This window comes from Cottoperca gobio, chromosome 23 (genome assembly GCF_900634415.1).
Source record: "Cottoperca gobio chromosome 23, fCotGob3.1, whole genome shotgun sequence".
Classification (NCBI taxonomy): domain Eukaryota; kingdom Metazoa; phylum Chordata; class Actinopteri; order Perciformes; family Bovichtidae; genus Cottoperca; species Cottoperca gobio.
In genome coordinates, this window is record NC_041377.1 from 12,054,699 (window position 1) to 12,080,149 (window position 25,451).

Sequence of the window (25,451 nt, forward strand, 5' to 3'; positions counted from 1 at the left end):
GACTCAGAGTGAGGACGTAGGAGACACTGCAACTCGCCAAGTGGCCAAATTCGTCTGCTGTTCAATCGCTCATACTCACTCTGGTCTTCGTCGTCTTCTCTACAGTAAAAAACACACACGATAAAACGATTTTCCCACCTTTATTTGTTTCAATGTGTGCGATCCTCCTTTGCACTCTGCGTGGGCGATAAGAGAATCAAGGCTAGCTAGCTGTGCTCCGTGATGTGAGATCTGTCGGAGATTTTTTGGATCGTTTTCCCTTTTTCCCCTCTCTTTTGTGAGGCTGCTACTTTGGGGAGAGAGGAGGGGAAAACATTTGCCTGTGCTGAGTTCTGGGTTTCTTTTGGGAAGGAGAAGACTGAAGGGGAGGGGAATGGCATCCAAAAGGGAGGAAGTTGTTTTTCTGCCATGGGGGAATCTGTTGCAAACAGCTAAGGGGCATTACAGCATTCTGGCCACAGAGAAGTTTTTCGGGAAGGGAAGTCGGGTAGAAACCGGATGGGTGTGTATAACCTTCAGTAGGCTGATGCAGAGGTTGGTAGGTGTGCATGAGACAGAGAGAAAGACAGCAGGGGCTGTATCTGGCACAAAATAACATAAAAAGGATCGTCCTCATGCAGGTTTAAATTAACACTAGCTGTTCAGAGCAGTGCTGTTTATTACTGTAGGCTATAACGGTGCTCGTGAAAGGACAAGAAAGGGTGGGAGACAGAATAGGCTGGACACTGAAGGGGAAGGCGGAGGGGGAAGGAGGGTGCAGGACACGAGCAGTCATCAGCAGAGTCCATTTTATCGTTCGGTTACAGCCCAACATTACGGCTTTCCTTATTCGCGCGCAGGACCGCCGCTGCAGATCGCAGCAAGGAACGGTTGCCCTAGTATGGCACATGGCGGGCGCACTGCGGTAAATATTACAAGATTTTACAGCATTGTTCATTGTTGCGATCATGACAGGGCAGTCGCACCCAGGTGTTTATCTGACTTGAGTGCGTGCCAAAGCAGTCAATGTAGCTTTTTAACTCATTAACATGTCTGTGGTCGAGAGAAAGAGTAATCAAGAGGACATTCATCAGAGATCATGGCAGACTTTCTTTTCCCGCTTCTATTACGGGAACGCCATTGCTTCTGTTGCCCCCTGAAAGTTTTGAGATAAAGGACATGTAGGTCAAACGTTTGAGATTAAAGTCGAAGCAGCAGCAGCAGCTCTGAAGTGAAAAGATAAATTGTTAATCTTTCCCATGAATCTCAAAGTTAGGTGTTGCAAGTTTTCCCAGAAGCCTTTAATCATTTGTGAGTGTGTTTTTTGTGACTTTCCTCCTCAGGAGAAGTGCACTGTACACCACCGCCCCCCCCGCTCCAGCTCTCACCCCGCCTCATGCTTGCGCACGTCGCACGGGGCCAGTAATGAAAATGCATCGTGCACACGCACTCCAACACGTCCCTGTTTCATCATCAGCTGAGCCCTTTTTCGTCCACTCACAGCTCTTCTCCCCTCCCTCTCTCGCCCCCTCCCCTCTCGGCTCTTGCTTCTTTTTCTATCCATCGCTCTCCTCTTCCTCTCTCCCTGGGTCCCGGCCACATGCAAGAGGGTAGACTAGGACGCTGCAGCTCTGAAAGAAAAGAGGGGAAAAACGCTCTGCTGCTATTTCTACAGACGGGCCCCTCCCCTTTGGCTAGTCTGTGCCAAAAGAGGGAGGGGTTCTGTACTACTCCCAGTCCCGGGCTTTTAACCCTCTGCCTGCTCTAGCTTCTCTCTGCAAGATCTGCTCCTCAATATCGTGCAACAAGTGGCCTTGCTTTACTCCTACTTCGGCAACGCTGCGCCATTTGCAAAGACATTTTTTCGGACCTCCGTTTTCTTCACGTTGCGGGCACTGATCACACGCATCTGATCAGTTTTTGATGCTTCTGGGTTGTTAGTAGAGTTCAACCGGACTGGGGAGAAACGGTGGTTTTTGGTTTGCGCTCTACGCTGATGCGAAGGCTTTTTAGAGCACGTGCTTCTCGATTGCTCGCCATGATGAATTTTTCTCCGGAGTCCTCCCTGAAGTTGAAGATGAAGACAGCAGTTTATTTTTAGCGTGTTGTTTGACCAGCTGCTTGATTTCATGCTACCTGTGTAACTTGCATGTATCTTGATTTCAGCAGATTTCTCACATATTTTCCTGCGCTCCTATCTCCTCTGCCCTCTTTCCTCACCCTTTCCATCTCTCAACTCCCTCTTTTGGATTTTCTGCTGCCCCACCCTCTCTTCCTCACGCTTCCTCCCCTCTCTCTCTACTCTCTCTCTCTCTCTCTCTCTCGCTCTCTCTCTCCCGCTCTCTCTCTTGTGGGCAGTCTCCAGTGAAAGGGGAGCATGAGGGTGGAGCAGGGACGGGGCTTTTTGTGGGACAGGTGCCAATTCCAAACAAAAGACACGAAAAGCCAAAAAGACTGAGATAGTTCCCTGCGACAGGAAAAAAGTGGCATGTTTCAAGTACTGATTTGTAGTAATAACATGTGTACGTGTAACAATTCTTCTCTTGCAGGACTTTTTTTCTGTGTTGCATGATTGATTAGCAGCAGAGATCTTGAATCCTCTCTCTCCCCCCTCTCTGCTCTCTTGCTCCCGTGAAGGCATTTGAGTTTGGAGGGGGGAAAAGAAGGAGGGGCGGGTGGAGTTTGGAAGGGGCAGTGGGAGGAGGAGCCTTGCCTCCTCTCCTCCCTGTTGAGTCTTCTGCATTATTCATATGCCTGGGCCAGTGCTGCGATCTGACTGGCTGCCTGGCTTAGCATTCACCCGACATTCAGCGGCTCTGTTTGCTAACATTCCTCATTCAAAGCCTTGTTAACTGCCAGACGGGAGGAACACGCGACTCCATGGGAAACCCACATGGCCTCCTTATTGTGGCGGGTCCTGACAGTCTCAGACTAGGAGGTGGCAGACAGGGGAAAGCGAGGGGAGCCAGTTTGTAAATATTAGAAAGCAGTTAGCTGAGGTTAGGCAGGCTACCCGAGACGGGTTTTGGGTAAGGTGGTCAGATTGTCGGGGTAAAATCCAGACAGAGGGGCAGACAGACATGTAGACAAGGCGTTGAGGCAGACAGGGAGGCTGGCACTTTCTGGGACTCTGAATGGGTTTCTCGTTGGCGTGCCCGCCTACTCCTTGCAGGGAGTGCAGAGCTGTGTGACTGAATCCGAGTTCCTTCTCTGCCCTTCTCCACAGAGAGGATATATGGACATACTGTGTGCAGCTACGGAGGGATCCAGCACAATGCACGGGGAAGATTATGCCGCTTTTCCCCGGATAGCTGACTGTGGTGTGTGTACCAGTTGCCTACAAAGTCTCAGTGGGTAAGTCAGAGAGTGTGTGTGTGAGTGTGTGTTCATGTATGCCTGTCTATGTGTGTGTATGAAGCATGCACACATGTAGAGCTTTTCTTTTGACAAACTGATGAAACGCGAAGACGAAACTAATTTAGTTGACCCGATCTCCGAGTTTGTGTGTTTTAAAGTCTGGGTGTTGTTTGATTCAGTGCTTCATGACTATCCAGAGAGATGAGGCTTAACTAAATATAGGCAAACCAGGGGGGGACGTGGCGTGGGCTTTGGATTTCAGACGAAACCGACTAATCTGTCTTCTGGTGCGTTCCTACCTGCAGTTTTTGTGTGTGTGTGTGTGTGTGCAAGAGAGACGGTTTTGGAGGGAGCAGAGAGGGACGAGTGCTGTAATGTTGGGCCGAGGGCCAGACAAGGCCCGCTGCACAAGGCCGAGCCCCACCACCTCTGTCTCTCTCTCTCTCTCTCTCTCTCTCTCTCTCTCTCTCTCTCTCTCTCTCTGTCTCTCTGTCTCTGTCTCTCTCTGTCTCTCTCTCTCTCTCTCTCTCTCTCTCTCTCTCTCTGTCTCTCTGTCTCTCTCTCTCTCTCTGTCGCTCTGTCTGTCTCTCTCTCTCTGTCGCTCTGTCTGTCTCTCTCTCTCTGTCTGTCTGTCTGTGTCTCTCTCTTTCTCTCTCTCTCTGTCTCTCTCTGTCTCCTTTTTCTCCTCTTAGCTATCAGAAAACTATTAACGATGATTCTCATTTTGCGTTTTCTCATTAAAACCTTATCTGAGTGAATACGTGAAAGGGTTAGGGTTTGATTAAACATTAGAAAATGGGTCATTGCTGACACGTGGTCACACGTAGCTTTGATATTGCTCCAACAGGCCTTATAGAAATACCTGTTTTAATGCTTTAGAACTAATTTGGCTAAAATATATAAAGCGTTCGTTTTCTTTTTTTCTGTTACGTAAACAAGAAAAGGGATTCAAGACATTTCTCTTTAGTTCGATTATACGGTTTGAAGAATCAATGAAATCCAAAGCTCTGTAACCTACATAGACAGTGTTTGGGTTGTGTAATTGAACCAGAATAGAGCGGTATGCTTTATAAAGAATTAATAAAAGTTGTATAGTCATTAATATTAATACCACACCTGCTCCATCCCTCAGGAAGAATATCAGCTTTAATTTTGTCGGAATTATATAATATTTTCCACATAATTAAAAGACTCAATGTTCCAATGACGCCTTCTAGTATCCCATCTTTTAATTATCGCACACTGATCATTTCTTTGAACGAGCACGAATGGAAAACATTTCCACACTGCTTGTCGATATGGCTTCAACACCTCAGCCCATCAGAGTCTACCATGACCAGTAGGTAGGAGTGGAGGCAGCGTGAGTCATCACAGATAGCTCTAGTCATCCCACCTACGTCCTGTGTTTGACAGGCTTATTATTCTGCCACTCTCACACCACAGGGCCTCCGCCATTACTGTCACGTCGGCAGGAAACCCCAACTTCTGTTGCCTCCGGTGCGTCCGAACCCCCTCTTTTGAGACTCTCCGCCCGATGAAAGTACGACTTAATACGGTAGCATTTGGAGAAGGAACACGTCATTGCTGAACACCAGTCAGCTCTCAAGACGCAGCAGTAAGAACTGCAGCGTCCAATGAGGGATGCAATTAATATTTTTCTATATGATATGATATGACTTATTTTCTATTTCTTTCCTTTCTACTTTACTACATCATTCTCTTTAACCCACGTACTGTAGAAATAAAAATGGATATTTGCGTCGAGTTGTGCTGCTCTTTACAACCTAATGCGCTTTAATACACGCGTTATAACTTGGAGCCTGTCAATCATCTCATTAACTTTTCGGACATGGACGAGTGTCCTCCGCACACTTACAAATCGTGTAGTTCATTCTTAAAAGGAATACTTCACCCTGAGAAGATGAAAAACCTGGTTGGACCTTGGAGTTCATACATTTTTTTTATTTTTTTTAAACAAATTTTAAGCGCTGATTTCCTGTGCTTAAAATTGTCTTTTACATTGTTATTGATAAACCACGGAGGAGCCTCAACATTAAATCTGCGAGTCTGGTTTCTAAAGAAACTCATGTGTGTGTTTCAGAATATTAGAAAACAGCAAAACTGAAGGGAATGGGAAAGCTTTCATAAAGACTATTACACCACATCTTGAAACACACACACACACACACCCACACACACACACACACACACACACACACACACACACACACACACACACACACACACACACACAGGCAAACTCCCAGACACATTTGATGCTATGTATCCACAATGAACCCTGCCTCCTAAGATGAATGGGGTTCCCACGCCTCTCCCAAGGAGTGCAGGGCACAGCATCCTCCTCTGAGCATTCACACACACGCACACAAACACACACACATACACACAATGCACACACTACAGATGGTCACACTCAAACACACATAGGTGCATTTGAGTATAATAAAGAGGCACACACACTTGCTGTGAAAAGGACACATTTTAAAAGGCACACACAGACAAATATAGATTATTATTCAGAGCACTCTCAGCCATGAGGAGAATGTCAATGTTAAAGATGGTGTGAGACAGAGCTATCTTTTATACGAGCGCTTCAGCTTACTTTCCATTACATTTCAGTTACACCTCCTCTTGTTTTAGTGTGTGTGTGTGTGTGTGTGTGTGTGTGTGTGTGTGTGTGTGTGTGTGTGTGTGTGTGTGTGTGTGTGTGTGTGTGAGTGTTTTTTTCAAATGAATATATATATATATATATAGGGTTTGGTCTCTAAAATTGGATTTTTAAATAAAAAAAAGGATCTATTTCAATATAATCATTTTTATATTATTGTATTTTCTAAAATAAACTAGGCGTTTCATTTTTCTTGTGGAAATATATGTGTGTAATTCATGGTTACATTATATCTAATATAGTTTTATATGTATTGAATCATTTCCTTAATTACGCTTTATAATAAAAATAAGAATAAAGTTTAAATTACTTTCGCTTTGGTGTGTGTGTGTGTGTGAGAGAGAGAGAGGGGGGGGGAGACCGCTAATATTTATTTATATAATATGTAACATTGTATAGTATATTCAAAATTATTTGTAACTAAAAATGTATTTTAATTATAGCTTCATTTGATGCTCGTTTATTTATTCCATTATTACCTTTTATATTTTCAATACATTAAGCCAAACTACAATACTAATTACATAAACAATTAATAATAATAACAATTAATAAATGTTGAGCAAAAACCCATAACTTTGTTAATAACATACAGAAGTGTGTGTGTGTGTGTGTGTGTGTGTGTGTGTGTGTGTGTGTGTGTGTGTGTGTGTGTGTGTGTGTGTGTGTGTGAGTGTGTGAGATTATATTTATGTGGTTTTTCCATCTGCAGGCTGATTCTTTTGGAATTACTATATGTTTCTGGTCCTACCTCAATGTCAAGGTTAGTTTTAAGATTTTATCTTTTTTTTTAAAATATTTTCAAATACATTTTTATTTTATCTAAGTATATATTTACTTTATACTAAATGATGCGTTTTATTGCGTGTGTGTGTGTTTTCATGCCACCACACTGCTGAATCCTCCACATCCTTTGGGTTCCTCTTTCAGCCGCCTGCAGGCTCTCGACACAATTAACAAGTTTGTCATTAGTTTATTGACGGCCGCTACTGTGGCAGCGAGTGACGCGTCCCATCAAAACCGGCACCGGCACGTTGTGTCATGTCATCTGAATCAGTAAGTCTCTGATGCGGCTCAAACATAATCTCCTCAAAGGAAATTAGTCGGGAAAAAGGGGAAAGAAAAGCCGTCAGCCTAAAGGTCAAATGAAGATTAGAGGGAAACAGTACACGAGGGCACACCGGCTGGCACCCGGAACTGCACAAAGGCCTCATTGTCACGGGAGTCCTGGGCTCTGCACACACTCTCCCTGCATACTTGGGGAGACATGACACCTGTTGGTGGTTCTGGTCAACTGCAGGCTGATGGACTGACAGGACACCTTCACCGTGCAGAGCGTGCTCAAAAGTCTTTCTTTTGGAGAACACTAAATCCAGAAGTTCTTCCAAGGCACATGAATGTGTTGAACAAACGGCTCCGCACACAAGAACTCACGTCAGGTTGGATTCTGGGTCACATGTTTTTGTCTCGTGTTGTTGTGACTCCACTGAGCATGCCGTGCCGTTCCTTAAAAGTTTAAATTAGAAAAAAAAACTAGTAAAACAATCTAATTGCTTTTGATTCATGTTTGCTGATATGACAGTTTTATGACAATCCTCCAGGCACGCAGCGTCCTCTTACTTCAAAGAGTCGAGCGGTTAATCTCAAATCATTTCAAAGATCATTCTTGACAGTTTTATAGTTTATGGCTCCATGTGTCAAAAATGTAGGGTGTTCCTCAGATACACCTCTCATTAGTTAATAATAGCATTACAGTGTGTAAATGTTTTGGGAGTGTATTAATGATAACACGCTCTGATTACATTTTACTTTAAATATAGTGTTTAAAGTTATTTAAATCATTTAAAAATGTAAAATATACGATTAATTTAACACTCTTCTACTGTGTGGGTGCACACTAGCTATTATAAGTATTTGTTTAACACGTAGAAATGACAAGAAACATAATTTCTCTATTATCTTAAATAGTTTCTGGGCCTTTTGTCACAGTAGAAAAAACACAGGTGTAAATAATCAGATTTCTAGCTGCTGTGATTTCAGGTTCCTGGTATCACGCAGGCTCCTCACTAGAACGCCATCGTTAGTGTTATTAGTAGCACCTGTGTCAAAATGTGTGCCGTGAAAAAGTCCTATTTAGTGTGTCGTGCTCACAGCAGTGAAACTTTACAACAGTAAAATCTTTTACTCCGGATAAACCACATAACGAGCCGTCGAGAGCTTTAGAAGGGGACTACTTCTTTGGGAGAAAGAAGTCCCACAGTGAGGAGACGGTGACACTTTTTCTGGAAAAATATGTCGCCGTTGAATTTTTAACATGTTGTTTTTCAAATGCTGTGTGCGCCAAAAATAAAGAAATCTGTAATTGTCCCTGAATCAAGGCTTTAAGTAAAAGGTTCAAACCTGATACATTTTACATTTACAGTGTAAGTGAAGGAGCGAGATGCAGGTCTGTTGTATACGTTACAGGCTCGGACATTAAGTAGCCTGTGTAGAGATTTGTGTGGCGTTTATGGGATAACCCACCTGCAATAAAACAGCCGGTGCGTGCGTGTGAGGAGTTAAGGCAGTGACTCACTTTTTATAAGTTGGACCCCAACTCGCTTCCTCACGCCACTCCAGCCTTAGGGGAAACCGCAGCACAGCCGCTCCTGTCTCACTCAGAAAACTCCATGAAACAAGCACAGCACGCAGACACACAGATTGATGCTGATTTCCATCGCACGGGTTCAGCGGAGCAGCCGCTGTTATGTGATTCTCATGTGCAAGACAAGAGGTGAAAGTGTAACTTTCGACGCTCACTCTCTCCTCTCATTTGTCTCCATCAGGTCGAGGAAACCTGAGAGGAGGCGAGCCGACAGAGCGCGCAGACCTGAGGCTGCAGAGAGGACGTGACCTGTCGGGCACAAGTGAAATCCTCAAAGTCTTCTGACGGCATTCTTAAATTTGCAACAAAAAAAAGACACGAGAGACGAGAGGTCACATTTCGACACGGGGTTGAACTTAATCCAAAAGCAATACAAACAAACTTAGTTTCATAAAAACAACGAACCAAACCTACTTATCAAAATCAACCACATTTGAATTTATATATATATAAAGTCATTTAGAAATGTTTATAATTTATCCACTGAAAAAGAAGTGGTTAAAAACAATGGAGAATGTGGGACACATCACACCCTAATAAAATCATTGTGAGAGACGTGTTGCTAAAAAGAAAATTATGACATCAATATACTGACAAAATATATAATTCAACTAGAAGGGACCTCCGCCAAGACCATGCCCTATCTCACAATGGTAACGGAGGTGAAAAATAATTGGTGTATAATTAAATGGCTTCTTCCTCGGCCCATGCTACTGTACATCCTGCTGACAAACAGAACAAGCCAAACCAATACCAAAACATAAGCTCATTGTAATAACACATGAGCACGTTTCATCTCAACTCAAAGGCTATTTTCTGACTGCAACTCACAGCTCCATCAGCAGGTATGTATTTCATATTTCAGCCCTTACATCACGTTGTGTTAGAAGAGCGTGTTGTGGTTCTGAGCTCGTGTTCCCACAGGTGGAGCGTGAAGCGTGTGGCATGACAGACTGCAGGAGGTAAACTGTCCTTTGGGGTGAGGTAGTAGGTTGTATAGTTTTAGGGTCAATCCCAAGCTGTAAGATGACTATACAATTTACTGTCTTTCCTGAAGCGACCGTGATGGCAGCACCATCATCATCATCATCATCATCGTCAAGTTCATCACTGCAAATCTTTTTTATGTATATAGTGTTGATCTTAAAATGTTCAGACATGTAGTAGGTAGATAAAGAAATGCTGCAATATGTTATGTAGAAGAGTTCCCTCATGTTTTGTACTGGACATTCAGCGTGTCCATTTCCATTACCTGACAGTCATTAGAGTGTTTTTCCTGTAATGTGTTTTTATTGCTTATTAAAGTTACTTCAAATGTGCTTATAATAAGTAAAAAAGCTTTAACAAAATGCCTTCATCAGCTGACATTTGAATGACGCTAACCTGTATTCATGTAGTAGCAACACCGGAGTTGTGTCTTCACTTACACAGTGACCAGATGTGTCCTGATGTTCTTCCTGCCCCACCTGGGGGACTACTGGTGTTCGTACAGGGTGAGGTAGTAGGTTGTGTGGTTTCAGGGTTGTGATTTTACCCCATCAGGAGTTAACTGTACAAACTACTGCCTTCCCTGGAGGGCAGCAATACATCACAGCAGAACACACATCTCTGTCACCTGGGAAGAAACCTTCTGACTCACTCAGCACGACAAAGAGCCACCATTTGATTTCACTGAGTGAGTGGTGCCAAATCCCAGCATGCATTATGTTTCAGGCTTGTAACTCGTGTACAGAGCACGGAAAGTGCAGTTGGCTTTAGAAATGTTATTTTCAGCATCCATGAGTGTTTTAACTTTGTACTGTTTCATTAATAAATAAATAAAGACTGGATAAGAAATAATATTAAAACAAACTGACTAAAGTCTGATCATTTCAGTATATTCTGAGTACTGAGGGGCAGTACGAAATACCCATTTGATGGAATTGTTTCTTAAAATCTTCCCTTATTCTGTAATCATTGTTCTAATGGTTGTATTTGTCTTTATTTTTGTAGTTTAAAACATTTTATTTCCTGGAATAAAGGAAAATAAATGTCCAGAAACTATTTAAAACATCAAAATTCATATAATATAATTCATTTTTGAAACACACTTTTTATATATTCTATAGGTTTTGAGTTTTCATCCCAGACTTCTTCAAAGCCGATATCTGGTTCACACACTGCATTTCACTTAAATGAGTTTTGGAGTGTGCAAGACTTTCTCTAATCCAGGACACGTGAGGATGTGTGTTTCCCTCACAGACCTGCTGAGCAACAAATCACAAATTATCAGCCTCCCATTTGTCTGCGTGAAAACACACTGAGCATCCTCGGGAGACTTTTGTTGTGTAGTTTAACTGGAAGTCAACAGGGAAGGATTTTTGGCTAAACACCCGCAGACGGTCTCACCTCAGGATGGAGACATGGAAACATTGCTGAGCCACGTGCAGTAGATGGCGCTACATATTACATGTTGTGTTAAACTTGAGATGTCTGTAAAGTTATATTGAGTAGAAAATAAATCTACTAAATACTGTTTGCTAACCTTTACAAGAAAAAACAATACACCAACGTGGTATTTAATATACACAACGTGTATATGTATTAAAAACATTTTTATTCGCCCTATGAAAACATCTGTAAGAGTTTCATATAGTAAAATCTGTATTTTTAATGAGATTTTGTTCCACTTTTATACTAGTTTCACTGTTTAAAACAGCTTTATTGAGCGTTTACGTAATGAATATCGTATAACATCCTTCCTGATGGTGACGTTTGATTACAGGAAGTGATTTACAGTGACTCCGTTGTAAAGGATTTTAATATACATTGATTTTCCTGCTGCTTCGAGACAGAGCCAATCACGTCAGAGAGTGTGTCTATTGACATAGTTAATGAGACAGCAGGCCTATGTATACAATAGGTTCCACAGTCCCCGGTTCATGTCCACACCCACTGACCCGTGACGTCCCAAGCCACCAGGAAGTGATTGCATCAAGCCAACAAAAAAAAAGAAAAGAAGCGAAGTGGTCCGTTTTCAAATCCCCGCGTGCCCATTGGTTGAAACTCTAGGTGTGTGAGGGGGTGTGCGCGCCGTGTCGCCCTCCGTCGCTACGTTATTTCCTGCAGAGGCTGAGCGGAGGTTTGACAGCAGCACGCAGCGACGCGACGTATCAAGTTCTTCAGCTGAGCCGATCGTGATCTGACCATCGCAGCGTCCCGGGACCGAGGCGTCCATCCCGGCAGCAGCACTTGGAAATGCTTCGGATAGTAGCCTCTGAGGTAATTTATACGCTGTATGTGAAAACTGCTATTACGTAATAATGATTCAGCTTTCTTGCTTGTTATCTCACGAGATTCTTAAAAAGTTTTGTGACGCCTGGTCAGAAAGTGGATTGGGCTTTCTTAAAAGACCATATGGTGTAGCTGCCGACTGCTTGCTCCTATTCCTGCATGGAGAATAATGCATGAAAGTGTTCTCAGTGTTTCACAGCATGTCGCGAGTGAGCACCACTTAAACCTTCTGAATAGTTAAGTCGGCACCTGTTTTTGTAATAAACCTGCACACACCCACATGGTGTCAAATGTTTCATTCTCATGAGAGGAATCTTTATTGTGTCCATAAATTCCCCTTTCAGCCCCCAATATATTTCCATTCCCTTGTATGTGCAGAACATTGACATGTCAACATGACCTTCTGTGAATGCTGAACTTGTATTAAATCAAGATGTGGAAGATTGTTTTGGGTCTGAGGCATATGGATGACCTTGTTGCAGAAACATCAGAGGTCTTAGAAAGGTCAACACAGCTGATCCGGACTAAGCAGAGGCTATAACACCATCAGGTTTCCTTAAAAATACAAAGTTGAGTTTTGTAGCGATTGTGGGTCTGTTGTATCCTCGCTGTCGTCTGTTAACATGCTGTTGTTGTAGCAGCAGACTGCTCTCAGTGCAGTAACTGTTTCCTCTTCTCCTGTGAACTAAAGATAGAGCCCCGCTGTCTGGGATTACAGTTCCTCTGGGACTTAAAACACAATGTCCTTTGAGGTGATGAGGAAACATGGGCTGGACCAGAGTTATCTATGAGAGGGCAAACAAAGTCATAGGAGTAAACAGGTAGTTGTTGATCTAGTTGCAGCAAGGCTATATTGTATGAATGAAGAAGGCTCACGTTACAGACCAGGTGGGTCACCCTCAACTAATTAACTTGTTGAATCTGTTCAATAATGAAGAAGAAACCGGCAACAGCACTTGTAGCTCATTCAACCAATGATTATTGTCATTAGGGATTAATGTGGCGAATATTTTCTAGATTAATTCATTGATTGTTTGGTCTATAACATATAAGACAACAGTGCAAACTGCCCATGTGTCTGCCCAAGAGTCCAAACATTCAATGTACTGTAAGAAAAGCAGCAGATTCTCACATTTGAGAACCTGAACCATGAAATGTTCGACATCTTTGGAATATATTTTGTAATAATATGTTGCACCAATGTTCTGCTGCTGGATTTATACAGACCCCCAATCTATCATTTATTTAATGAATTTGATGAGCTACTGTCTGTTATCACTATGGAATATGAATCCTTTCATAATAATCCAAATGACAACAATGCCAGAGACTTGCATTAGCTTTAAAGTGTCTCAACATGTACGCCGGGCCGGGGCTTTAGATTGTCTGATCATCGTGTACATTATCCCCGACATCCTCGCTACATCAATGACTATTCTGTTGCAATGTTTATGGGAACCATCTCATTCCTCAAACTCTGCTGATAAACACGTAGATAATTTCAACTCTGAAATTGCATACAATGGATATTGTTGCCCTACAGGGTGAAAAGAATTTCTGGCAAAGAAAAACCCCCCCTGGAGAGACGCTGCAGCTGTCCAAATCCAGAAGAGAGAGAAGAGCTGAGCGTGAACGAAACTCCAGATTTCACCTTTTTATATTCTGGAATTGAGAAAATGGTGTTCACAGACATCATCAACAAAAACATAAACAATGCACGTACTTTATTTTCCACTGTTGATCAACACCCAGAACTTCTTTCAGTTGATGAATGCAATAAGTTTGTTTCCTCTTTTAAAGATAAAAGCTTCAGACAAACCATTAATACTTCCAATACAAAGCCTTGTCACCCTGGCTCTCACTTAAACATGATTATTGATTATGGCACAGTTTAATGCCGATGAGCGTCTTTTAAAAAAAGTTTTCTAACTGCTTGACGGCAGATTTGCTGAAAAAAATATAAAAATAATAATATTACCTTTCATTTATATTGCACTTTTCTAGATACACAAAGACGCTTTTAAATTTATAAACAATCCGCACGAGCATAAAAACAAACATGTAAACAAATTTGTACAAACAAGATGCAAACAAAACAATAGCGGAACAGAGAGTTAAGACCAGCAGAGTCATGAGATGTAATCCCCACAAGGCTCTGAAAAGTGCACTGATTATGGATTTTCTAAAAAAAAGCCAGACCTTTCTGTATTCAGTAACAACAGACTTATGTTCCAATCTTTTGGGAAAATAATAATGTGAGAAGTCGTCCAACAGCAACGTTTGAACTTGTCAGCCCCATATGTTTGGCAGGCAGATATCTAAGCAATCTAGAAGGACATGTGAGGTTCCTCAAGGCTCCACCTCAGCTCACAGAGGAATTTAGAAATCTAATTCATGTCTTCATCTCCAGTCGGTTGGACTCATGTGGTGGACTTTTCTCAGGTCTCTCTTTTACACATTACACCGCTTGTCAGGTCGCTGCCCCGGCTACCTGTCAGTTAACTTACTGCTGGTTGTGTATAAACATTTCTCACCTACTTCTTCCATATAAACCTCTGACTTAGAGGTCATCTGGAACAGGTTTGCTAACTGTTCCCAGAGTCAGAGTGTTTATTTTATACTCTTTTAATCTTTCCACCTGTGTCTTTTTAAACTTCTTTGTTTGAAAATAAGTTTTCTGCACTTTTATTTCTCTTACCTGAATATGTTTTGCTATTTAAACAAACTTGCCTTGCCTTTGGCACAAAACAATCTGATATAAAATACACCACATGAGGTTTATAACAGCTATTCTCTGAATAAATGAATGCTTACGATGATGCACTGTCAAAACAAGTCCCTAGAAATGTTCATCCAGGCATCCATGGTTCACGAATCCACGAATCGATCGTACTTCTAGTTCCGACCTTACACTCACAGATTTCCCCCTTTCACATCTTTGGCATACTGTCCACACCCGTCCGCTGAAATGCTGCGACCCAGAGACTAGATAAACAAGAATACTTCGATCTCTCTGGTCTGGCCTGTGTGCACAGACAGTGAGGACATATTACATAATTGTTGTGCTCCACCACTTAAAGTCAGGCTTCTCAACAGTGAAAGTTGCAAGTTGCACAATCTCAAAGGGCTTACAGACGCATGCAGCTGTGTAAACATAGAGTTTACATTGAGCTCGCATAAACTCTGCGATGGCCTCTCAGCCAAATCTCTGTGTGTATATTAGATCAAAAGTATGTTTGTGATTCCTGCTTGGATAGTATAACTGTGTTAAAATTATACCACGGGTCAAACGTTATTGTAATCGTGTAAGAGCAAAAGTTTCCCATATTTTCCTATTTGTCTGCTTTTATTCTACACGTCTCTCATGATTACATGGTTCCTCATGCGTAGAGGTTTTACAGGCCGTTGTAATCTATAGAACAACAGTTACGTGAGTTACTGGCAGTCGGAGGGAGCGTTACAGAACAGAATTGGTTCTGTGATGTTGTGGGATGGCTCAAACAGATGTCCTTTACCCCGCTGTGAGCAGCTGGGAGCTCCACCAAACTCCCGCCCACACATACTTTAAGATCCTCTCCAAGAAGACAGACAGGCAGTGTATGAGATGGACAGTTTATTCTTTGTTAAGAGGAAAGCAACAGAGAGAAAGTAACTTAAAGCTATGGGGCACAGTATGTACTCGAGTCTCCGGAGCATCATCATCCAGTTGGTCAATAAATCTGAGTCAGAGCTTTGTAACAAACTGCAGGTTGGAATTTAATCTGTGAATAATGAGCCACTGCTGACTTTATGGGCATAGTTCACCTATTAAACAAACACCTTCACATCATGAACTCACCTCTGAGTAGACTAAGAGCTGTAGCTTTTATTCTTTCATGACGTTCAGGGTTTGTTCACAGTGCATGTTTTATGTAATCTGTTTGTGAGCTTGCATGCTTTCTTGTCCAAAAAGTAAACAAAGTATATTAAAGGTAGATAGTGGAGTGTTTAATGGCTGTATTTTGAGATGCACTCTTGATGGAAAAAAGGTTGAAATCTTGAAATGTGCAAAGGAGCAAAATCCTTTTCCGTTTCATGGCTTGTTCATGAAAAACTTCTTTTTTTAAATGTCAGGTTTAGACGCAAGTCTTCATCAGAAGACGTTACCTGAACCTGACCTGACCAGAGGAGAATAAAACAGATGGGAAATAATCAGTGTCATTCAGAAAGTACAAAAATAAATCAAATAAAACTCCAAAAAAACATAAATTAAAAATGTGAAAATGTAAACATACTAATCCTTATATATTAGTATGTTGTAGTCTTATGGTCTGCCAACTAGGCTCTTGAGAATGATAAATATTGATAAATATTGTACATCCATTGACAAACTATTAAAAAAAAATACATGAAATGAGAACCAGAGTGTTTTCCAGAGCTGGACAGTTTGAAACTCAACCACTCTGATGTCTGCCTCAGGATTTCTAATGTGATTATTAATTCTCTCTCTGCTCTCATCACAGGCTGGTGAGTGAGGGGTTGTGCCTCCTGGGTTCGGCTTGATCGCCACCATGGCAGGGGATCTCTTTTGCCCCCCATCCCCACTGGGGGATTCCCTGCTGGAAAGTCCTCTGTGTGGAGACCTGATGGATGATCTTCATGACATCTCCCAGTCTATCGGAGACGACACGCTGGGATTTGATTTCCCGGTGTACCAGAGCACTGGCTCGGGGTCTGAGAGCTCCATCGCACCGGGTGAGTAGAGCAGTGGGGTGCAGGGTCATGTTAAAAAGTCACACACTGACCTTCTGACCTTTTGGCTCCATTGTGCCACATGTAGGTTCACTATATACAACACTGTGTGTCTGATAACAGAAGATTAGATACTTTTCTCTCTGTCTCCTTCATGATGTTGTCTTCAAATTCCTGAGCAGCACTTGAAATGACCCATGCCTCTCATAGAGATGCATCAACTCAAATATGTTCAGTCTGCAGGAGACAATTACATAACGTGTTTGACAGGATTCCTGTGCGTATGATGGGAAATATAGTTTATGTGAAGGGAAAACTATGAATTCTGATCTATTGAACAGATATCTTGTTTTTGCACTGTGATAGTTAATGTGTTTATTGTGAGTCTAAGGTTTTTAGTTTGTGCTTGTGACTGGCTCGTTTTTAATGCAAGCTACATTTTAATTCTAATTTTAATTTTGTTGAGTTGTGTACCGTATTTTCCGCACTATAGAGCGCACTGGATTATAAGGCGCACTGTCAATGAATGTCTATTTTCGATCTTTTTTCATATATAAAGCGCACCGGACTATAAGGCGCATTAAGCGAAACAAAACAGTCAGATAAGTCAGTCAGTCAAACTTTATTAAACGTGTTCACAATAACTCCCAACCTTGTTCAGTTGTAACACGTAAAAAAAACAGTCTGATACCGCCAAATGGTCTTCTTTACTTGGCGCAGGTCATCTTCTTGCTTCCTCCACTTCCGTACCATTGATTCATTAATGTTGAATTCTCTCTATTCCCATGTTCTACTGCGTGACTGATAGCCTTGAGTTTGAAGTCCGCGTCGTAAGCGTGTCTCTTGACAGGTGCCATTTTGGGGTCCTTATACACACACACTGTAATATTATGGTGAAGCACAGTATGTATTACTCCGCGACGCGGACTACGGTAGCCGTAATGCTGCAAGCGGTGTGGCTTTGTAGTTTACCAAAGTCGTACTAAAACATTTTGACAGAGCGCCGTGTACCACACAAAATCGCTTCGTGATCAGTAAACACAACCAGAATTAATCCATATATAAAGCGCTCCGGATTATAAGGCGCACTGTCGCTTTTTGAGAAAATTAAAGGCTTTTAAGTGCGCCTTATAGTGCGGAAAATACGGTACTCGTATTATCACAAATGTGTACAACACTTTTAAAACCTAGAGAAATCCGTACATTGTATTTAATGTAAGGGTGCGTTTCATTCTCGTTTCATTAGGTCCCCTTTGCTCATGTGTCAGCGTTGTGGTTCTCAGAGACCTCTGTGGATAATTCGGCTCCTGGTTAAAACCTCCTGAGTGATAAACAATGAAGGAATCAGAATCAGAGAAGCTCACTGCAATGGCTAACTCCAATCATCCCACGTTACTTGTCTTGTGTTATTTCTTTGACTAACAGACCCCTAGTGGGAGAAAATGACACATGGTGCGTTTAAGTCAAAAACAATAAAGGTTGCCCAATCTTTATGCCAACCTGTAGAAAATCCTTTAGTCTCCCTATTCCACAAATATGTTTCTGTCATCTGACCAGTAAGCTTCGGTGAAACATTTTACCCAGAAGCAGATTCTGAATTTGGATTGAATTTGTTCAAACAGTGAGTAGCACAGAGTAATCATTCGTCTTCTTTCTGCTTTGTTGTCTTGCTTTAGACACTTTGACCCCGGCTTCCAGTCCGTCGTCGGGGGTGTGTGGAGCAGCGGCAGGCCCAGAGGAGAACTTCAGCACCCTCAACCTGGAGTGCCGGGTGTGCTCAGACAAGGCCTCAGGCTTCCACTACGGGGTGCATGCCTGTGAGGGCTGCAAGGTGAGACATGTGGGACTAAAGCAGGCGTAGTGCAGTATACATATTGTATGTATATACTGACATATTGCACATATCAAAGTGAGAAACACACACAATCAGGCACCCCACACACTTATGTGTACACATGCACATGTGTGTACATGCTTGCACTAGCCCAAACACACCCAAACGCAAACACAGCTCGGCTCAGGCCCCTGACCTGGAGGCCAGTGGAAAGTTTCTGAGACACGCAGCCATGTCACGTGAGGTGGGGGACATGGTGGCCTTGGACGACTTGTCATCGCTCCCCTTGGCAGGGCCTGACTGAACTTCTCACACACACACACACACACACACACACACACACACACACACACACACACACACACACTGGAACAGAGCCCCGCTATATATTATATATATATATATATTTATTGTTTTATTTATTTATTATATATATATATTTATTTATTTATTTATTAATATAAATATATATATTTATTTATATATATTTGTTTGTTTTTATATGTATCTGTAGTACCTGTCTTACAAAAGGCTTCCTAAAATACATCCAAACAAAAACAAGGCATGCAGTTTAAAGGAGCAGTAGACACAAGCAGTAGAAGGACATATAGATCGAGCGTTTAGTGCTGATGTGTGTATGTATTAATCATCCATGTACATCCAAGTGTTTAGTTGACTGATGCAATTTGGAATTTGCAGTCTCTTGAACCTCTGACAGACCAGGTTGACTGGCTAAAGGCACTTTCCCGCAGCCGAACAGTGCAAATAGACCCTTGTGACAGAATTAGTATCAGTTCTACTGTTGATATAAGCTACAAGTGGCATTGGAGCAGAGTCATGGATGACTTTGTATACCAGGCACACGTTTGTATATTTTATTAGGTCATCCCAAATTAAAATCTAATGTTTTTATTAGAATTGGGCCGTGATGGAAGTGCTGGGATTTTTTTGTGTTTTAAAATGTTTGTTTGTTTAGTGATTCCAGTGGAGTCAGCGTACTCTGGGCTATATATACTACACATATACTATATTGTACTGTGCAATAATAGTGACGATGAGAACATTTTGTAACTGAGACTCAAGTCATGTGAGCGTGTAGTAGTCTCATTCCTCTCTAAGCTGAAGGCATGTCGTTGCTGCTAATCTGAGCCTTTGTTTGCTATTTGTGCATGACTTTTTAACTTGTGACCTTGCCTGCTTTAATCTGTTTTTCACTCCCCTGTACCTTCAATTCCACTCTAATCCATAAAAGACTCTAAAGATGGACACTCGTTGGACAATTTTCCCATTTCTGTCTTAAGTTTTGGAGAATGTTCTGCCTGTTGCAAAACACACATCTGTGTGTCACAGCTGCGTAGAGACATGATGACGCTGAAACTGTCCGGAGCTGCACATGTGAGAGGTGTATTTTGAAAGCCCTCTGTTCCTAAATTTATGATATTGCACCATCATGGAAAAATCCGTCTTGTGATATGAAGCCATTCACGTTTTCCATGCTCGACTGGCTCTGCATATCACTTTCAACACCTCGCTTTAAGAGAGGAGCGCTTCAATAGATGGAATGTGAATGGAATGTGCTGCCGTAGTGCGAGGGATTAAGTCTGTGGGGATGATGGTGTGACATTCGTATGTGACACAGGACAGTTAGAGAAAGCCTTCAGTAATAGAAAGGTAATCCCAACACCTGCTAATTGCTGGAAGTTTGAATAGGTGTGCCAATCTAAACTTTTTTTTCCGGTTTCACTAAAACACGTTTGCCCTTAAGGAAACGTTGCACAATCCATGTCTCTGTTTTTGTCTTTAGTCTTATTACTCACAGCTATATATCACAGCAAAGTACAGGTTGTGTCTATTCACCTGGACACAGACAGGCAGAGACATGCATGCTGTATACACACACACATCAGTTTTTTCCTCTTTGTGCAGTTCAGTTTTCTAATGTGTTTTTGATGACTCTCATGTGCAGACCATCACATTTCTCTCCTCTGTGTTTTCATGAACATTGCACCCAGTACTTCCCACAAAACATTTTGTGGTTAAAAATACCACAAAAAATGATGTGTGACACATAAAAAAAACCCTAATAACAATGTGTCTGATGATGGCTGACTTATTGCATGACCATATGGCTCCAGATGTATTGCCAGAAAATCTATATTCCCTCCTTGACAGTAAGGAATGTGTAAATGTCCTGACTGAAATTTCAGTGATGCACATTGGTGTGTGGGAGCGTCCAATGATCATATGTTTCAGCACATGTGTGATATTCATTAGCATGTATTGGCCCACTGCCATTTTCTCAGTGTGTGTGTCAGAGAGCTGCAGGATGTCCTGTCCAATCAGGGTTGTTCTTCAGAAAGGTCAGAGTTTACTATTCACCTTGGAACATATCTGACTTTAAATATAGATGTAATTCCACTATACAGTCCAACTCTAATTTATAAGTAACAGTGGTCCGACCAGGGTTTAAAATGTACAATGCATGTACAGTATTATAAGGTGCTGCGGGTATAGGTGTCTGACATATGGTGTGAACACAGCCTTGATACTCATAAGTTCAAGAGAGTTGTAAAATGACCACGTCTCCTAAATAATAATAGTAACGCATGCAATTCAGAACTGAACAGTGCTTTCACACATCAGGAGAGTTTTCTGTGTAGTACTCAAATCAGATCATGATTTGATGGCTACAGTATGTGTCCTTGTCTTAACCAGGGTTTCTTCAGGAGGACCATCAGACTGAAGCTGGAGTATGATAAGTGTGAACGCAACTGTAAAATCCAAAAGAAGAACCGCAACAAGTGCCAGTACTGCCGATTCCACAAGTGCCTCTCTGTGGGCATGTCCCACAATGGTAAGGCCCGAAACCTCCAACATAGTTTAATGCTAAGCTATGTTACTTCTGCTATGTAACAGCCACAAGTGAAAAGTACAGCCCAGTTGTCCAGGAGAGGATAATGGTGAATGTAGTGTGACAGTTGTACAAGCAGAGAAGAGTCATAAAGTCAGTAAACAGACTCTCCAACGTCAGTAACGCAACGTTATCTAAAGCTGCTAACGTTAGTGACGCAGCATTATCTAAAGCTGCTAACGTTAGTGACGCAGCGTTATCTAAAGCTGCTAACGTTAGTAACGCAACGTTATCTAAAGCTGCTAACGTTAGTGACGCAGCGTTATCTAAAGCTGCTAACGTTAGTGACGCAGCGTTATCTAAAGCTGCTAACGTTAGTGACGCAGCATTATCTAAAGCTGCTAACGTTAGTGACGCAGCGTTATCTAAAGCTGCTAACGTTAGTGGTTTTGTTGCTACAGCCTAACAAATGTTTGCTGAGTGTGTTGAAAGCCTATACGTTACATTATTTTTCAAAACAGTGTTGCTTTAAAGTCTATTAAAGCTCAATTACTGAAATCATAGCATCCATTGAAACACTAATGATATAGCATTGAAAGAACTTACGAGGAAGCCTCATGAATCATCATGTCCTCAGTCAACAGTATGTAACAGCAGGACGTGTCTTTCTGTGATTAAGCTCCAGTTCAACTTGCTTTACACTGACTGGGTTTTTATAGAATAACGTCCTGCTGGAGCCTGCTTGACATTGACAAAAAACAGGCCCATAAAGCTCCACATCTGGCGCGTCATCTGCGCTGACTGCTGAAGGGTCATTGGGTTTGTTACAATGGCCTCCCGCTGCAGACAGGACAGCGTCGGAAACCTGAGAGCAAGACGACATGTTGTCCTCTGAGGAGAGGAAAGAGAACAGATCAGTGGGGGGCAAATACTTGTGTGTGTGTGCCTGCACACATGCATGTTTGCTGTAGGAGGATATGTCTGGCATCTCTGTGTGTAGTCTCTCTGTAAAATAACACACCTACCATTTTGAAAACTCTTCTAGCTGTTTCTAATAATGAATGTTTCTGTGCTCCAGCCATTAGGTTTGGTCGGATGCCTCAGGCGGAGAAGCTAAAGCTAAAGGCAGAAAGCAAGATGGTGGATAAAGGGGTGGCAAGCCCCATGCTGGTCGACCACAAGCTTCTGGTGGGGCAGATCCACGAAGCTTACCTGAAGAACTTCAACATGAACAAGTCGAAAGCTCGACTCATACTCACCGGAAAGACCAGCAAGCCGGTAAAGAGAAAAATAATATTCTTTATTCTGTATGTGTAAAGAAAATCATATCCTCACCAACCAACATCCTCTCCTCTTGTCTGTCCTGCAGCCTTTCATCATTCACGACATGGAGACCTTCCAGCTGGCAGAAAAGACGTTTGCGGCCCATATGGTTGAAGGTGACAGTCCGGAGCCAGAGAGAGGCCTTCAAGTAGGGCAGGTGGTTCTGGCTGCGGGTTGTGGGGAGCTCCAGCAAAGGGAGGCTGAAGCCAGGCTCTTCCACTGCTGCCAGAGCGCCTCGGTGGAGACAGTCACAGAGCTGACGGAGTTCGCCAAGGCGGTGCCGGGTTTCCAGAGCCTGGATCTGAACGATCAGGTGGGTCCATGTATGAGGTGGAGAAGAGATTTTACTTTACTGGGATGTGTTTCTGTTGGAATTTAATGAGGAAAAAGGAATTACAGGCACAACAAACACTGATGTTCTGGGGCACATCTTACCCGCCTGTTTAGGTGACACTTTTGAAGTACGGCGTTTACGAAGCCCTCTTCACCCTTCTGGCATCCTGTATGAACAAAGATGGCCTCCTGGTGGCCCGCGGTGGAGGCTTCATTACCCGAGAGTTCCTCAAGAGCCTCCGGCGACCATTTAGCGACATGATGGAGCCCAAATTCCATTTTGCCACACGCTTCAACTCCCTGGAGCTGGACGACAGTGACCTGGCCCTTTTTGTGGCTGCCATTATCTGCTGCGGAGGTAACTGACAATTATATTTAAAAGAGAGAGGTTCAGGAAGATCTAAGTTGTAGTCCTATTTTTAGATTTAGATTTAATTTATGTCTTTTTTTAATTTAGTATATACATATTTATTTCATCTTTGTCCATTTTTTAAAAATTATTTTTGTATTTATTTATAACATTTTTACTTCCTCTATTCTCTTTTTGGTTTACTTATTTTTGATACTGTTCTCAAAATACAACCCTGTGTTATTATTTTTTTTATTTTTTTTATTATTATTATTATTATTATTATTATTATTATTATTATTATTATTATTATTTTCTTTCTTTTTTTCTTTTTTTTTTTTTTTTTTAATATATATCCTTTTCACATGTGTTAATGCACATTAATGTGGTTTTGTGGTTCTTTCGTGTAAATGAAAAAGACGGTGTGCTAAATGTATAATATTTGGCTCAATTGAAAATATTTTGAACAAGTTATATCAAAAGTGCACAAAGAAACTAAATCCTCCTTCTGGTCTCTCTCTATCGGATCCCTTCCCTCCAGACCGCCCAGGCCTGGTGGATGTGTCTCCAGTGGAGCGTCTGCAGGAAAGCATCGTTCAGGCACTACGGCTCCACCTGCTGGCCAACCACCCGGACAACAACTTCCTCTTCCCAAGACTGCTGCAGAAACTGGCCGACCTCAGAGAGCTGGTCACTGAGCATGCTCAGTTGGTGCAGGAAATCAAGACGACGGAGGACACATCTCTGCACCCTCTCCTGCAAGAGATATACAGGGACATGTACTGAGAAGAGAGCACACGGTTATGAACAGGGACATGTATTAGAATATTTACTGTATGTTTACCACTCAAAAGTGGGTGTACGTGAATATTTACTGATACTATAAAGCATATCAATGTACTGTAAGGAGCTTATTGTGCAGCTTATATGGGTGCACACTGCTGTGGTTGTATTTCACCCTGTGACTTTCTACTGGAACAAAATGGAAATTAAATTCTTTTTGAGGGGAAAGGCATTTCTTGTAGGTGGCGTGGCTGCTTCAATGAAAGGAGACACAGTGGGGAACAAACGTTTTGATCTTACACAATAGAGGTGGCAGATATGTTTGATTTGAGAGCACTCAATTGCTATGGATTTGGTTCTGGATGTCAGCTTTTACTCTATAGACTGAACAAAAGCTAAATAGGGAGGAAAGTATGCACATTTGCATAGCATTTAAAGTGGGTGTACACATATTAAAGACACCCAGACATGACTGCTACAGTCATGCATGCACTGATGGTAAATATACATTTTGCCGGTGAACAATAAGATGAATTTTGGCAAAAGTAGCAGACAAGTTAGAAGAGATATAGTCAAATGTTATGTGCAATAGGCACTCCAACTCAATACCAGACATATTCCTAATACTTTATATATTTAGTGCATATGATGTGTTAATTTAAATCATTTGGATTAAGTTAATATCATCGTCATGTCCTTTCATTGTACAATAGTGCCTTATTGAAACAGGCCACATCTCCCGCCTCCATTTTGAGATTAGTGGTTGAAGAAAGACCTGCATCAGTATCTACTAAGTGCCATATTGTTTCCATGCCTGAGCTCATATTTCCTCTATTTTGACCACACCTTATTCATTCACGACATAACAAATACATAATAACTATAGGAGATGTGTAACTATTTAGTGATGTTCTCACATTATAAATCATGAACAATAGTGCATTTTAACGGGCAATGAACTAAAAGTAAGAAGCCATCATTTGAAAAACATTGTAATTTCATGTGTAATGTAATTATTGTAATCCTTTATCCTCCTGCTAAAAACCTACACATGATGGCTCACCTTAACTATTTTTTCAGAAGTTTTTTTTCTACAAATCCTGCCATTGAGACACATTATTGGCCAATGGCCAGTGAATATTTTGACCACAAACGCGATAATCTGTTGAGCTGGTTTATGTTTTATTTTGTAAATATAACAAGAATGTAGTGACCACAGTGAGAATATCTACAGACAGTAAAACAGGCCCCAAAAAGAGGAACCGATTGCCTGATTTGCTGTACTTGTAGAAACATTGTATCCTG

General features: G+C 41.8%; 1 protein-coding gene and 1 long non-coding RNA gene across 2 annotated transcripts; both read left to right on the forward strand.

Annotated features, from left to right (window-relative positions):
- The first annotated feature begins 806 nt into the window (after nt 1-806).
- Nucleotides 807-10,520, forward strand: LOC115028154 (uncharacterized). The gene is made up of 3 exons (XR_003834525.1): nt 807-904; nt 3,206-3,333; nt 8,851-10,520. It is a non-coding gene; the product is annotated as an uncharacterized LOC115028154 (long non-coding RNA).
- Nucleotides 10,521-11,649: 1,129 nt separating this feature from the next.
- On the forward strand, nt 11,650-24,824 carry LOC115028456 (peroxisome proliferator-activated receptor alpha-like). Its single transcript, XM_029462243.1, has 8 exons — nt 11,650-11,930; nt 16,445-16,676; nt 18,350-18,504; nt 21,223-21,361; nt 22,437-22,636; nt 22,728-22,994; nt 23,129-23,372; nt 23,905-24,824. Exons 2-8 carry the CDS (start codon nt 16,493-16,495, stop codon nt 24,147-24,149), a joined length of 1,434 nt encoding a protein of 477 aa, XP_029318103.1. The 5' UTR covers nt 11,650-11,930; nt 16,445-16,492; the 3' UTR covers nt 24,150-24,824.
- Nucleotides 24,825-25,451: the final 627 nt, after the last annotated feature.